The sequence below is a fragment of the Sinocyclocheilus anshuiensis genome, unplaced genomic scaffold (genome assembly GCF_001515605.1).
Source record: "Sinocyclocheilus anshuiensis isolate Anshui unplaced genomic scaffold, SAMN03320099.WGS_v1.1 scaffold1114, whole genome shotgun sequence".
NCBI classification, from domain to species: Eukaryota; Metazoa; Chordata; class Actinopteri; order Cypriniformes; family Cyprinidae; genus Sinocyclocheilus; species Sinocyclocheilus anshuiensis.
The window spans coordinates 378,947-394,204 of NW_015540838.1; the positions used below are offsets into that span (position 1 = coordinate 378,947).

General features: G+C 37.2%; 3 protein-coding genes across 5 annotated transcripts in view; 1 reads left to right on the forward strand and 2 right to left on the reverse strand.

Annotated features, from left to right (window-relative positions):
* Positions 1 to 1,483: 1,483 nt before the first annotated feature.
* LOC107687458 (RING finger protein 207-like) lies at positions 1,484 to 9,066 on the reverse strand. The gene is given in 19 exon segments (XM_016484816.1): positions 1,484 to 1,641; positions 1,830 to 1,837; positions 1,956 to 2,083; positions 2,186 to 2,237; positions 2,324 to 2,509; positions 2,707 to 2,884; positions 2,962 to 3,083; positions 3,157 to 3,225; positions 3,323 to 3,374; positions 3,376 to 3,389; positions 3,472 to 3,544; positions 4,256 to 4,302; positions 4,419 to 4,544; positions 4,655 to 4,730; positions 4,818 to 4,899; positions 5,037 to 5,181; positions 6,966 to 7,098; positions 8,426 to 8,616; positions 8,943 to 9,066. Coding segments are annotated over 18 exon segments (1,827 nt in total). The 5' UTR covers positions 8,943 to 9,066; the 3' UTR covers positions 1,484 to 1,496.
* A 527-nt stretch (positions 9,067 to 9,593) lies between these two features.
* On the forward strand, positions 9,594 to 10,590 carry LOC107687473 (60S ribosomal protein L22-like). The gene is made up of 4 exons (XM_016484830.1): positions 9,594 to 9,668; positions 9,965 to 10,075; positions 10,185 to 10,309; positions 10,405 to 10,590. Exons 1-4 carry the CDS (start codon positions 9,657 to 9,659, stop codon positions 10,547 to 10,549), a joined length of 393 nt encoding a protein of 130 aa, XP_016340316.1. The 5' UTR covers positions 9,594 to 9,656; the 3' UTR covers positions 10,550 to 10,590.
* A 567-nt stretch (positions 10,591 to 11,157) lies between these two features.
* Positions 11,158 to 15,258, reverse strand: part of rcc2 (regulator of chromosome condensation 2) — an 8,333-nt gene continuing 4,232 nt past the window's right edge. For all 3 annotated transcript variants that reach the window (XM_016484720.1, XM_016484718.1, XM_016484719.1), the window contains exons 5-13: positions 14,800 to 14,931; positions 14,611 to 14,699; positions 14,400 to 14,514; positions 14,151 to 14,317; positions 13,895 to 14,075; positions 13,709 to 13,814; positions 13,541 to 13,613; positions 12,566 to 12,643; positions 11,158 to 12,467 (exon numbers count right to left, since the gene is read on the reverse strand). In XM_016484720.1, the coding sequence (XP_016340206.1) occupies positions 12,363 to 12,467; positions 12,566 to 12,643; positions 13,541 to 13,613; positions 13,709 to 13,814; positions 13,895 to 14,075; positions 14,151 to 14,317; positions 14,400 to 14,514; positions 14,611 to 14,699; positions 14,800 to 14,931 (1,046 nt within the window). In that variant the 3' untranslated portion in view covers positions 11,158 to 12,362. The remainder of the gene's footprint in view (positions 12,468 to 12,565; positions 12,644 to 13,540; positions 13,614 to 13,708; positions 13,815 to 13,894; positions 14,076 to 14,150; positions 14,318 to 14,399; positions 14,515 to 14,610; positions 14,700 to 14,799; positions 14,932 to 15,258) is intronic.

Genomic DNA, 15,258 nt, shown 5'->3' on the forward strand with positions numbered 1-15,258 from the left:
ACGGAGGAAATAGCCTGAAAGTGCACACCTGGACACCGCTGACTGGCACTCGGAGCGAGCTAGTTGCCTGGTGGCATCATGTCGTGCCCCCTTGGGCGCGGCACAGATATATGAGGTGGCAGCACAGTAAAACTGACTCACTGATCTGCTCCGAGACACAATGGTCTGCTCTGAGCAGGGTGGCGCTTCCACCCTCAACACCATCAGAGATACTACACAAACACCACATTCCTCAGCATCTGTCTTGTCTCCTGCACTTCATCGCATTTCTGTTCTTACATTCTGTCTTACTCCTACTCATTTACATACCAGTCATATGTCATGCATCCTCATATTTACAGTCTTTGCACCATGTAATTACATACGCTGGTTTAGTTTTTCTCGTCTTTCTTTTTGTGGTTAGAATCCTTAGAAGTGAGATTCAGGACATTGGTTTGTTACTACTTCTGAACGTCCAGAGTTTTTCAGTAGATTTTTAAATCTCTTGCAGTATTTTTATTCAGATAGGCTTTAAATTGGACTTAAGATATATTTACTGCAGTGGCCATTTAGTCATTGTCCGGTTTGTGTAAGGAGGAGTATATCATGTCTCAGAAATCTCTTTTTTTCAAGGTCAGCTGGAGCTGATTCTCCTAATTCTGCCGGTCACAACAGGTCTACACATTTTAAAACACATTTCTGACAATCTCTTAATATCTGTGATTTGTTAATGCTGTTGAACAATTTTAATATTATGATTAGAAAAATAAACACATGATAAATTACAGGCCTAATCCCTCTTTTGATTATTTGTTCCCCATTGGTCTTTCCAGTTCTTCAGTCATGTCTCTGTGCATATGCCCTCTCGTCAAATGCATTAGTCTCTTTTCGTCTTCATTCCCACACTCGCTCATTACCATATCCATGTCTTGTCACTTTCCTTCACACTTGCATAATAATTCAACAAGAAAATCTGTTTCTATGAAGGTAGGATTCAGAGGGCCGAACGCCGGAGGGGTTATGCTGTATCCAAAGTCTTAATCTTTCTGATTTTACATTTCTGGGAGGAAGGCTCCACTCTCCACCTGGCATGATGTAGCTTATATAGACATTGGGTAAAGAATAGGAATTTCTTGCACACTTTTAACCAATGACGAGCACTATAATATATGTGTAGAGGTAATGGACATCTGAACACATGCAATAGGTTTTTATGATGTAAGAGTTGCACTACGCTTGTGCAAAAAGCAAACGGAAGAGGACCACCCTACCTCTTGGATAACTGTACCGCTTACATTATTAACATCTTCAGCAAAATGTAACAAACCTTTCAAATAAACACTGAATATAATGTTTATTTGACATTACTGTGATTCTCTAAAATGCAAGCGCTGTAAACTAGCAGTTTTTCTCTTTCAAGCTTCTGTAAATTAGATTTAATGTAAGTGCATGCTTATTGTTTGGGGTAATGGTTGTCTAAACTGACAGCTGTTTGTAGGATCAACATAAAAGCAGTTTCACATTGGTATCTCTTTGCGATTGGCTGTATCAGTGGTGTTCTTCTGCTTGTTTGGCCTGTAGTAATCCTTGTTCTTGGGATCGGTCTCTTCTGATAGGCTGTTTAGAGTCCAGTTGTCCTCCGTGTTACAGGACAGCTCATTACTGTATTGGTGAAGCATGAATCAATTCTCTTTTAAAATTTATTAAAAAGGAACAGTTATTTTAAATTGTAGCAAAATTTCACAATAGTACTATTTTACTTTTTACTATTAATAATAATAATATTAATAACATTAATATTTACATTTACTTTATTTTTTTTTGATCAAATAAATGCAGTCTTAATGAGCATGAGACACTTATTTCAAAAACATTAAATCTTACAGATAATAATCTTACAGATCTCAAACTTTTGAACAGTAGTGTATTTATATTATTTATAGTACTCTATAAGCTATGTGAACGATACATCAAGCTCTCCAGTACCTGGGCTCGAGACGCTCTTTCACTTTTGCTATGGAGCCAATGTAGGGGCCTATTTGTCTGGAAATAGTGGTCAAAAAGGAGTTCTCCTGTTTTAACTGAAGGAGGTCATGAAGTTGTGCTGAAAAGAAAAGGTAACATCAACAAAAAGATCACTAAATATGGTACCTCCGATATAACTGCAGTGAGCAGATAAATAATATGCATTTATATACTTACACACCTTCATAAATCTCCTGTTCATTTGCCACCCTTTGTAATGTCTCCTCCCAAATCTAAAAACAAAATTGATGGCACAGTGAGTTGTGTTCTTCACATCCTTCAAATGTCAGTAGGCTATTGGCAAGTATCGGCATCTCACCTCCTCGAACATGGCCCGCATGAGCTCGACTGAGGAGTACTCTGATGACATCTGTCTGTCCACCTGAACAGACCTCTCCAAAATCTCATTCATGGTGTCAGGTTTGCTGAGTGAATGGTGCTTTGTCAGGTCTCTGTGAATCTCCTGCACCTGGTCTTTGAGCTTCTGGATTTCTGTCTGTAAAGTCTAGTTGAACAGACATAGAGAATTTGTCAGTTGCAGTACAATATTTCAAAACGTTATTTTCCTATGGAAATATGTGTTTAGGGGTTGGACTTTATGGTTACATAATATAATATAATTTTCAATTGTTACATTAGCCCGGAAAAAGGCTAAAAATAAAATATAATGGACTGAACCTCATGTGTGCATGAGAAACACACCCTGTAGCTGTTCTCGTAGTTGCAGCAGTGCTCCATAAATGGCGTCTCTCCACCCTCCGCCAGCAGGACCTTGGTGCTGATGTAACGGTGTGAAGTCGGCCTGCGCACCACCGAGGAACACAGTGACATGTCACTCATGGCTGGAGAGTGACACTGCACTGACAGATATGATTGCATGCTGCAGGAAGATGATAAAAAGATTAATTTAATGTTTAAGTGTTACTTTTTTAATAAGCATTGTCTAAACAGACTCACAGTCCACTGGCGTTTCCCAGACCTAAAGCCACACTCCCTGTAGTGGACACTGAACGTCGCTGCCCCAACAGCAAGAGTGGCTCCAGGCAGCGAGCGAACTCGGAGCGATACTCTGTGTTTATCTGCGTAGATAGATTACAGCAGATATAACTTCAGCACTGACTTATCTAACATATTTGAATTTAGTAAACTAACCTTACTGCTCTGTGCTGGTCTCAGTCTGTGTGGTAGTTTCACAATCTTCTTTAGTCTCTCCATTAACTGCTGTGTGAGGTCAAATCAATCAATTATGATTCTTATTATAGGTACCATTTTATTATTATATTATTTGATAAAAAATATTTCATTTGTTTGTACTCACATATCCCATGTCCAAGAACTCAAACTTATTCGCTGAGCTTAGGAAGGCCGAACGTGACAAGATGAACCTGGAGAGAATTCAATGGAAACATGTCTGAAAGCAAGAAGAATATGTGAAAACATTAAGATGCATGAAGACAACGTGATTACCTGGAGAGTTGGCAGGAGCGCTGCAAGATGAGATAACTGCTCTTTGAAGGCTCTCTCCTTCTCCTCATGCTGACTAGAAAATAAAAACACAAAATAAAATTAGTGTTCCTATAAGTGTTAATAAGTGTTCCTTAATCAAGATCTTTGGTCATCCTTTGCCTTTGTCATTTTGTGTGCGCGCTTAGATTACATATATTGTTATTATATTAATATGCAGTTACTGTATATCTCAATTATATCTCAAACAACAATATATTAAATATAATTAATAGTGATGCACTGAAATTAAAATTCTGATACCAATAATTATGTTATGGTTGATAACTGATAAATGGCAGATATTAAAATTGTAATATTAAAATAGATATTGAAACCTCTGATAACTATAATATAAGCTGATAACTGAGATGGTACAAATATATTGTAATATATCTCTAATTATTCATATTTAATATTTCACTGCACTATTTATTTCAGGTTTAGTTGACAGGGACAATGCACATCAATAATACATAAATGTACAATGTGCCAGAATTAGCCAGAAGGCTATTTTGCATTCTGCAGTCCCTGGACCGATGGTAAAATTGTCACCCTAAAAATATTAAACATTTACATAAATAATAAACATAGATAAACACCCTATTAAACATTTGTGATCAATATATTTTTGTCTGACAAAAAGCATAATGGTGCAGTTAGTGCTTTAATGTCATGTACAAGATTTTAATGTAGAATGTTTTATTTTTCTATTTACGTATTTTTAAGTGATATATATTTTACTTACCTTCGTGCTGCCTTGAGTAGAACCTTTTTTCTTTCTGCTAGTCTTTCCTGAGGAAAAAAATATATGTGAATCACCAATTTCAAAATTATGACACATTTTTTCATATCCAAATAATTTAAGTGTAGCCAGAGAGATTAACATGTCAAGTAATTGTGTATGAAACCTGCATATTATTGAACAGAGTGGAGATGAAGCTCTCTTCTTCATCCACGTTGGCCCTGACCTCTCCAATCATGGCTTTGAGCAGAGTAATGGCTTCTCGCGCTGACGTCTGAAGCTCCTTAACAGCCTGAGGAGAGTGAAATGACTTCGATAGGTGCTTCACAGCTCCACACAATACAGACACAGATGAAAGAACACATTACTGCGGAAGAAAAGGAGGATGGGAGAGAAACTCACTAAGACGGCTTGGTCCAATTTTTCACAGCCTTGTATATATGCTGTCTCAATATCAATGCAGTGTGCTCTGCTCTCCCTATGGAATTAGACAAACCCAGATTATTTTGAAATCAGATGAGTGCTATGCTAATTACATGCTCTGTGAGTTAAGTTTATAACTCACACTTGCATGTCTCTGAAGCAGTTGATGCAGAGCATGGACTTTTTCTCCGTTGAAAACATGATGTAGAGTTCCTCATGGAGGGCTGCAATCAGACAGAAACTGCATGAATCTCAAAGCTTTAGCATTAAAGACTTGTTTTTGAATTTGAAATTAATTTTATTCATTTATATTTTGCGGGGGAAACTTGAGAAGTGGTTTAAAGTAATTCAAAACACACACCACATTTTTTGTGGGCTTCTTTGGTGCGCTTTGCCAAGGAGACAATCTCGTGGCAGGAAAACATCTTGGCTTTGTGGGTGGTTTCCCTGCAGTCTTGACACAGTGGCTGGCAACAAGTGTTGCAATAATACATTGCATCCACATCCTGGGGTTTGTGACAGAAGATTTAAATGCGTAACCAGACAAAATCGAATCTTTAAAAAAAATTAAAATACATAAATAAAAATATTGGCATTCGTACTTACAAAATACTGATAAACTGAATTTCATGCACAAACACCGCTACTGAATCTACAGCGCGACCATGTAGTCTGATTCCAAACGAATGACTCTTATGAGCCAATTCTTTTTAGTGAATCAAAAAGGTACAGCGCAACTGCTGTTGACCAATTCCTGAGCAAATTATTCTAATGACTCTTTGTTTGACTCTGATGGTTCTTTTCAGTGGATCAAACACATACTTAATAAGTACTGACTAGTTGTTCATATGACAATGTGTTGTTAAAGACACTAAGACAGTCAGTAATATTTTATTAAAAAGTACATTCATAAAATATGTTTTTAATTTGTTTAGTATTGTTGTTTAATGTATAGGCTAATTATTGGATTTCATTTATGCCAGCACTTAAAAGCCTTTGACTTTTCCAATAAATTAGTCCCTATAAACCCCATCCCTTTCTTACAATCGACAGCAAGGTCGCATTCAGATATGCCTCCATCCAGTCAACAACCAATGGATAAAAACCCCACCCTACCTTTTTATTATTATTCGATAATCTGTTTCACTAGGATGGACATCACAATCAAGAAGAAAATATCTTAAAGGAAGAGTTCATCCAAAAATTAACATTTGCTGAAAATGTACTTATCCTCAGGCTATGAAAGATGAAGATGGGTTTGTTTATTTTATCGGAATAGATTTGGAGAAATGTAGCATTACATCATTTGCTCACCAATGGATCTTCTGCAGTGAATGGGTGCCGTCAGAATGAGAGTCCAAAAATCTGTAATAAATCTTGTATCTTGTATAAATCTTGAAATTATTAAGCTATGTTTTTAACTTCAAACCGTTGCTTCCATCTAAAATGTGAGTCCTCTATCATATTTTCTCCAGTAAAAAAAGTCCACTTGTCTGAACCAGGAGGGAAATATGCACAGATCAAGCAAAAAGCGAAAACAGTCCAAAACAGTTCTAAACAAATTTGTCAGTGGATTTTGATGTGAGAGGACCACAGGGGATGGTCTTTTTCACTGGAGGAAGTGTTATTATGTATTATGGACTGGAACTTTAGCTGTAACTTTAACGTTTCAATGTTAAAATGCCTTAATGATGGATTTGTTTATTACAAACACAGCTTTTCACTTCATAAGACATTAACTGATCACATGGATAATTGTGATGCTTTTGTTTGGACTCTGATTCTGATGGCACCCATTCATTGCAGAGGATCCATTAGTGAGCAAATTATGTAATGTTTCACCAAATCTTTTCCGATAAGTAACAAACACATTTACATCTTGGATGGCCTGAGGGTGAGTAAATTGTCAGCAAATTTTAATTTTTTGGGTGAACTTTTCCTTTAAAAAGTGTAACCACAACTTTTGCTAGAACTATATTATAAATAAATGTATTAATATTCACATTTTGTCAATTGCATTTTTTTTCTCAAAATATATATTCTGTAAATGTGCTATCATATTATCACTATATAAGCTCACATTCAGATCTGCCTCCATCCAATCAACATCCAATGGATAAAACCGCCACCCTACACATTTTTTTTCTATAATCTATTTCACTTGGATGTACATCACAATATGCGAGAAAAGATCTGCCGCTATTTCTATTACATTGTGACTTTAAGGAACTATAACCGTTACATTTTTTAGGAAGTGCATGTTTCAGTGTTGCGATGGTGATAATGAGACCTGTTTCTTGCACTCCAAATCACAGTTGGCACACTGCACAGTTTCCTCACTGTCTGCTGAACTGTCCACCAAGAACTTCAGGAGTCGATCCTCTGGGGGAAGTGCATTTATTCCTTTCACAACAGACTGATGTCTACAAAAGAAACAGACAGTTTTGTGTGCCTGTGCAGAACTTTTGACCCATTGCCTGATAAAGTCATACATCTGGCATTGACGAGTTTATCTCTCCCTCATAGCAACAGTGACACAAATAGCTCTCTTTTGAATTCTGAGATATAACGGAGACTGATAGATAAACCCCCACACAGACAGAAATAGACACAAACATGAGACTCAAATAAACATAATTCCTAGACAAAAAGACTATTTTAATATTTCTAAGCTTAATAGTTCAAAGATTCCCTGTGAATTCACTTTTATGAGAAGCATTCACGATGTATTTGACAAAGCGTTTTAAACAATGATATATTGTCCTATACTGTAACATTAGCATTCTCCTTTGCATTGCTGATGCACAACAATTACAAATACATAATGCATGCAATCGCAATGCCATAATGTAACACTCATACTGCAACACTCATAATGCAACACAAATACTGAGAAATTTTTGCAGTAACTTAACCTTCAGATAAATATTGAACCAGCTAAAAAACAAATTCATACTTACTCTAACATGCTGCCTTATAAAGACCACCAACCTTTTTTCCATTTTTTAATATATTTCCTCCATATGTGCAAGATCTACGGTGTGCGATTAAGCTGCTGCTAGACTTACTATATGGAAGGTTTAGGGTGAGCACACAGGCGTTTCAGCCATCTCTAACTGTAGCCAGCCCAGGACCTGTGTATCCAATGTCAAGTGTCAGATAGTGTTAGGTTTATTGTTTGATACCACAGTGGCCTTGGCAGAATGTGCCAAGGCAGGCACAACACAAAGGCAGGATTTATGGTGCAGCTGTTGAAGGCAATCTCTCCTACAAATGCCGTTGGCACCATATAGTTGACCAGACAGTGTTGTTTGACCATTTAGATCTATAAATACAATGTTAGATTTTTCAAATGCATACATGTCATAAGTATGGACGCCCATTTCCGCCACAGAATACAGAAGGTAATTGTGACTTTTTATCTTACAATTCTGACTTTTTTCTCACATTTCTGAGTTTATATCTCACAATTCAGACTTTGTTTCTAGCAATTTTGAAAAAAAAAAATCAAAAAGAATTGCCAGCTATAAACTCAGAACTGTGAGATACATACTCAGAATTCTTTTTTCTTGTAATTGCACATTTATATCTCATAATTCTGACTTTTCTTCTCAAAAGATAAAAGATAAAAGGTCACCATTGCCTTTTTTTAGTACCGTGGTGGAAACAGGCTTCCATACTTATGCATAATTATTTAAGTGTGAATTGTCATAATAAGGTGATCAATAATTAAATAAATTAAATACCTACCCACAGAGAGGGCAAGTCAGTCGGCTGTCCACGGCCCTTCCACGCAGGCAGCTGACACAGAATGTATGGTAACAGTCCAGTAGACATGGATGCTCATACTGTTCTTGGCACAAGTGGCACACCAGAGGATGGCAGTTGGCACTCTCCAGGTCATAGAGATTATCCAAAGGGGAAAAGATATCTCCAGACATCTGAAAATATAAGACCTTCAGATATAGTATATGCCTGAGCACATTTACACATTGCACATTTATACAGTATATCTATCATAAATAATATTCTAAGCATGCTTAGTACCCTTGGGCTCTCCTTGAATAAGAATATATAGTTAAATTGTTCTTTGAGATCCAAGGTCAGTACTCATTATTGAACTTAGAAGATGGCTATAAACCTCTGAACAAGGCCATATATGCTCCGAAGCAACATCAAAGTCAAAGGTCACTTGAATAGATACATACTAAAAGATACAGAAATAGATGTACATATTTAATTCCATTCACATAGAATATCTGAATACCTTTTCCTGTCCGAGTGCTTCTGCCAGGTGGAATGAATGCCGTGTGAAGGTTCTGTGAGGGTTCCTAGGTGCAGGACATGACTTCAAGAACAAACAATCAATTGACACTCCTGTATCTGCTGTATGAGGGGGTGATATGTTGGGGCCAGAACATTGATTACACAACACAACACAGATGCCATTGTCTGTCAAAAGCAGAGCCCTGGTAGCTAAAATTAAATCACACAGTATATCTTTCTTAATCTAACATGCAAACTAGCATGTCATATCAGAATAATGATGTCACTAAAAGCATTAGTTCATTAGATCTTTTCATATATACATGCAAAAATAGAATTTGTGGGTCATTTAACGCCTGTTCACATTTAAAAGGATAGTTCTTCCGAACATGACATTTCTGTCATCCTTTTCTCATCTACTAATCATTCCAAATTCGTCACGAAATGACTTTTATGTGTGGGTCACAAGTTTTTTAAGATAAGATTACCGTTATTCTGTTCCATGGGGAACAATTAAGTCATATTTTGTATATGGTGAAGTCGTATATAGAGTACATTATGACTTTTTTATGACTATTATCATTGGGCAAATCGTCTATTATTATATCCAACAACAGACAAATCGAGCACATCGATTACATCCGGGCTAGATTAATCAGTCGGTGACGTCTCGCTCGCGCAGTCGCGGTTCTTCCTTTCGACGAAATTACTCGCTATGGCGCCTGTTGTAAGTGCGAACATACGGAACTAGTGAATAAAATAACACGTTTCCATTCGTTATCATGTACACAAATCATTCGAGATTGAATATTAAACACTATCGCTGTCACAAAATAAGTTTAGTAATAACCCAGTATGTAAAGCAATCGTTAAATATTGAAAGAACCCCGCGCAGCCACATTCTCAAAGGAGCTTAATTCAGTTTTGCGCGCAACACTTCTACTAATGGTTTTGTTATTCTGATGATAATGACACGATATATATTATATAAGTATGTTTTTTTATATATATATTTAATTGCAGAGGAAGCACCAGAGCTCTAAAGGTGGAAAGAAGAAAAAGAAGCAGGTCCTGAAGTTCACGCTGGACTGTACGCACCCCGTTGAAGATGGCATTATGGATGCTGCCAACTTTGTGAGTAGATCAAGCCCTATTGTGTAAAACGATCTTTATTATACCGAAGAGGTCAGATAACCGCCAGCTGTCTGAGTTTGTGACTTGTCATTTGCATGTGTGGTTACAGGAGCAGTTCCTACAGGAGCGCATCAAAGTCAACGGTAAAGCAGGAAACCTGGGAGGTGGAGTGGTCACCATTGAAAGAAGCAAGAGCAAAATCACAGTTTCTTCTGAGGTGCCCTTCTCCAAGAGGTGTGTGTTTTGATATATCTTGACTTTGTCTTGCCAATTTTATTTTTATCTGCAACTTTTTACATTTTATTCCACTGCCCTCGTCTATTCTGCAGGTACCTGAAATACCTTACAAAGAAATACTTAAAGAAGAACAATCTCAGAGACTGGTTGCGTGTTGTGGCGAACACTAAAGAAAGCTATGAGCTTCGCTACTTCCAGATCAACCAGGATGAGGAAGAAGAGGAGGATGAGGATTAAATTCTTGCAGTTGTTTTTGTTTTGTTTACAGTTAAATAAATTCATATACGACTACATTTTATGTATCCAGATATAGTTCTTTATCACTGGTGTTTCGATGTTAGATAAACACACACCTATTTATTCATAGTTATCCACCACAAATACTTATAAAGTAGAAATGAAGTGGCATCAGGTCTTCTATATTGTGGTGAACATCTGAGTGTAACTGATTACTACAAAATATTTTTAGTTTGGTTTTATGCATCGGTTGTTTGAATTTTGTTGGCAGTGTACTGAAAAGTAGAGGAAGAGGAGCTTGCAGGGGCAGGTTTATGCAGACTAAATGATTGGAGAATTCCTCATACTTCATCAGAAGATGAAAAAATCTGTTGTTTTTACTGAAAGGTCCAGTTATGATACTTTGATTAAACATTAAGTCAAAACTTTTTTTTTTTTATAAATGAAATGTGCACAGATAAATTGTTCACAACACCTGTAACATGCGTTTGGAAAATAAATAGGGTGAATTTTCACTTAATGCCAACTAAGATAACACACTGCTAACTCGAGTAAAAAAAAAAAAAAAAAGCATATGCGTGGTTAAAAAAAACTGCAGCAACATATACCAACTTGCATGAACCTTTATTTAATATCAAGAAAAAAAAATAACATTTCAGAATAGGAGTTGGAATTCCAGTTCCTGGAAATATACTGCTTAAACAAATGAACACATCTCTTGCAAGTTCACAATTTAAAATTATAGAACATAAAACACGTCAGCTTGTTGCTTGCCCACAAACTGGATGGATTCTTGTATGGACTGACAAACAGATTATGAAACAAATGTGATCACAGTTTAAGCCCAGGTGAATTCAAAGAAATGGCACCGTATTCAAAATATTGCATGAAATGATGCTCTTTAAAGACAGTGTGGTCCCAGATGATGCGACAATCCTACTCTTCTCAACATCAAGTCCATTATTTCCAAAACATGCTAACATCAACACATGAGAACAGCATTTCTGTAGTTTACAATACTAGAAAGGACAGGAAAATTAATGATTTACATTTCTTAAAAAAAAAAAAAGGGAGAATGAATTTTAATAGTCTCACAGCTGATGTCTCATTTGCATTGCAGGAGTTGATAATACTTCCCTGATCAGATTAACAGGAGTCTGTATCCTAAAAATAGAGAGGAAAAAAGCTTACATATTAGCAACGTGGTCTTTTGACTTGAGGAAAATGTTCTTATGTATGGTGATGGAAGTAATGAAAGTGATGTATAAAAGATGAACACTTGAGTTGTCATAGGACTAACAACTTCCTCAGCCTGAATCATCTCACTTAAAAAGGCACAAGAATGGAGTGAGTTTGTCTTTCAGTTAACCATTAGCCCATTGATAGTCTGCATTAGAATGATTTAGCACCAGTTTTTGGAAGAGAGCAGACCTGAATCTCACAGTCATTGTTATGGAAAAATAATCAACAAAACAATCTGAGATATACTTCCATTAGGAATGTACAAGTAAAGGGGATGGATCCAGTGGAATCCAAGTGCTCTGAGCAGTTGCTGGCTCTATTGTGAAATTAAATCAGGTGTGTGATGCCACAATTACCATTCTCGAACGCACGAGCCTGGACAGATCAGTTAATGCAACTTTTCATACTTTTATCCAACATGTGGCTTGTTTTTCAAAAATGTAATATGATGTCCAAAAATAAAGAAAAATAAACAATCCCATCCCAACCAAACTGTGATTACACAGGTGACCTAGTGAGCAGAGGCATTCCATTAAAAAAAGCCCCTAGAGAAAATGTGAATGGTGTCCAATCAGAGTGTGCGCGGGTTGTATTCGGGAAGCTTCTCGAGCTTTTCCTTCTCCTGCTCTGTGTCTTGCCGAGCAATAACCAGGGAGTGCGAATAGCCCATCACCACCTGAAATGACATAGTTTTCAGTTGCATAGCGATACTGTGTATCACAGAGAACAGAATTCTGAGAAGATATGAGTCACGTTTTTGACAGCAGAACTCACCTGTTCGGAGTACACGCCATCCAGAGTTTTGACCTCTTGAGCAGTGGTGGATGACTTGGGTTTGTTGTCACCATAGCCCTAAAATGCAAAATTTAAATGAGAAACTTGCCATCTTACACTATTTATAGACGCATTGATGGAAGTCTCTTATGCTTTTAAATAACCTTTTTCTAATTTTAATATATTTTAAAATGTAATTTATTCCTTTGATAGAAAAGCTTGATTTTCAGCAGTTATTACTCCAGTCTCACTTGATCATTAAGTCTAAAGAAAACTATGAGTTTCGCTACTTCCAGTTCAACCAGGATGAGGAAGAGGAGGATGAGGATTAAATTGCATTTTTTTGTATCCGTTTTATGTATCCAGATATAGTTCTTTATCATTGGCGTTTTGATGTTAGATAAACACACACCTATTTATTCATACTTATCCAACACAAATACTTATAGTCACATGAAGTGGCATCAGATCTTCTATATTGTGGTGAACATCTGAGTGTAACAGATTACTAGAAAACAATATTTTGAGTTCAAACTGATTTGGTTTTATGCATCGGTTGTTTGAATTTTGTGGGCAGTGTACTCAAAGGTGGAGGAAGATGAGCTTGCAGGTAACTTGATCCTTCAGAAATCATTCTATTCTAACATACCGATTTTGTGCTCAAGAAACATTTCTTAATATCAATGTTGAAAACGGTTGTGCTGCTTAATATTTTTTGGAAACCCTGCTACATTGCTTTAAGTATTCTTTGCTAAATTGAAAGTTCAAAAGAACAGCATTTATTTGAAAAAATATATATATATTGTAACATTATCATGATCTTTACGGTCACTTTTCAATTTAACGCCTCCTTGCTGAATAAAAATATTAATTTCTTTAAAAATATATATATATATATCTTACTGACCCCAAAACGTTTGTGTAGTTATTGACCTAAATCTTAAACAGGCTTTAACAGAAGACAGATAAACATACCAGCTCTCCAAATGTGGGTGATGGTCCCCAGCTAATGGTGCTATCATCAGCTGCTATGATAATACTGCTCTTCCTGAGAGGAGTTAGAGGCAACATCTAATCAACATTCTGCAAACATTTCAAAATGTTTTATAAAACACATTTTTAGAGTCCTCTGCCTTTACTTACCCACAGGCCAGACTGCGAATTTTCCATCCGCACAGATCCTGCACAGCTTTGGGGTACATGGTGGACTCACGGGACGTGTTTGTCACTCCCCAGAAAAACAGACCACCTGAGGAAAGAGAATCAGCATTAACCACCAATAGATGATGAAGGTTGTGTTTTTTTCCCAGGGAGGAATTACATACTTACCCGTTTCATTAACAGCAAAAGAACACTGGTAGCCACAGTATATTTGAGTTGCTCCACGGCCAGGGAAGTCAAAGAGCTTGACTAACCGTGGGACCATCTCGTCTTTTTGCTCGGTGTGGCCTAGTCGTCCATATCCCCCAAATCCCCACGAAAACACACGCTTTTGGGAATCCAGAACCAGCTGTGAGGAAGCAACAATTCAGTCTTAATTCATCCACGTCTGACTTACACAACAATCCACAAACTTGCTACTCACCGTATGATTGGCCCCACATGCCACATCCCGAGCCACAACATTGGGCACAGGAAGCACTTGGCCATCCTTGGTCTTCTCAATGAAAATGGCCACCCGTCTAGGGATCAGCTCACAGTCAAATCCAATGCGCTGGGCACGAGCGATGAACTTTCCGTCTGAGTTATGCCCTTTTAGATACAAAGAGTAAATAATCCAAATAGATGTATTTAATAACTATTTCAAGTCGCATTGGACTACAGTTTTACATACCTAGTTGGCCGTATTCTGGGCAACCGAAAGAATAAAGGTTCCCCTTGCAGTCCACAATCATAGTGAACTCTGCACCACAGGCCACTTTGACTATTGGCTGCCCGTTGTACTGGATCTGTAGGTAAATTAATGCAGATGTTTTGTGGAGCATTCAACATAGAAAGAGCACTTTCCAATAAAGCCCCATTAAGTGAGTAAGGGAGAGTCTTACTGTAGCTGGGCTGAGCACAGCATCTGTCTGATTGCCCTGACCTAGCTGCCCCAGTTTGTTTTCTCCAAAGGAATAGACAGTACCATTTTCTGTGAGACAAAGCATAAGAACACCACATTTGCAGTTTGCGACAATTAAATTACCGCATTTATATGACAAACATATCGCATTTAACAAATGTTTGCCTACCTGTTAAAGCCATGGTGTGGTTTCTACCACAAGCAGCTGCTACAATAACTTCCTCCCCCAGGCCCTCAACTAGCTTTGGAGCCTCCAATCGTTTAGTATCTCCATGACCCAACTGCCCTTTTTCATTGCGACCTGAGAGGGACCAGAGGCAGAAATTAGTATCTTTAAGTTTAGTTCTTTTCTTTTATGAAGATGGCTGGGTCCTATAATAGTTTAGTGACCAACTGTTATTATGTGGGAAAATATATACACTACCATTCAACAGTTTGGGGTCAGAAAGATTTATTTATTTTTTTTTCATTAAAGTAATGAATACTGTTAATCAGCAAGGATGCATTCAATTGTTCAAAAATGACATACCGTATTACTTAATACACACACACATATACATACAGTGGGTACGGAAAGTATTCAGACCCCCTTCAATTTTTCACTCTTTGTTATATTGCAGCCATTTGC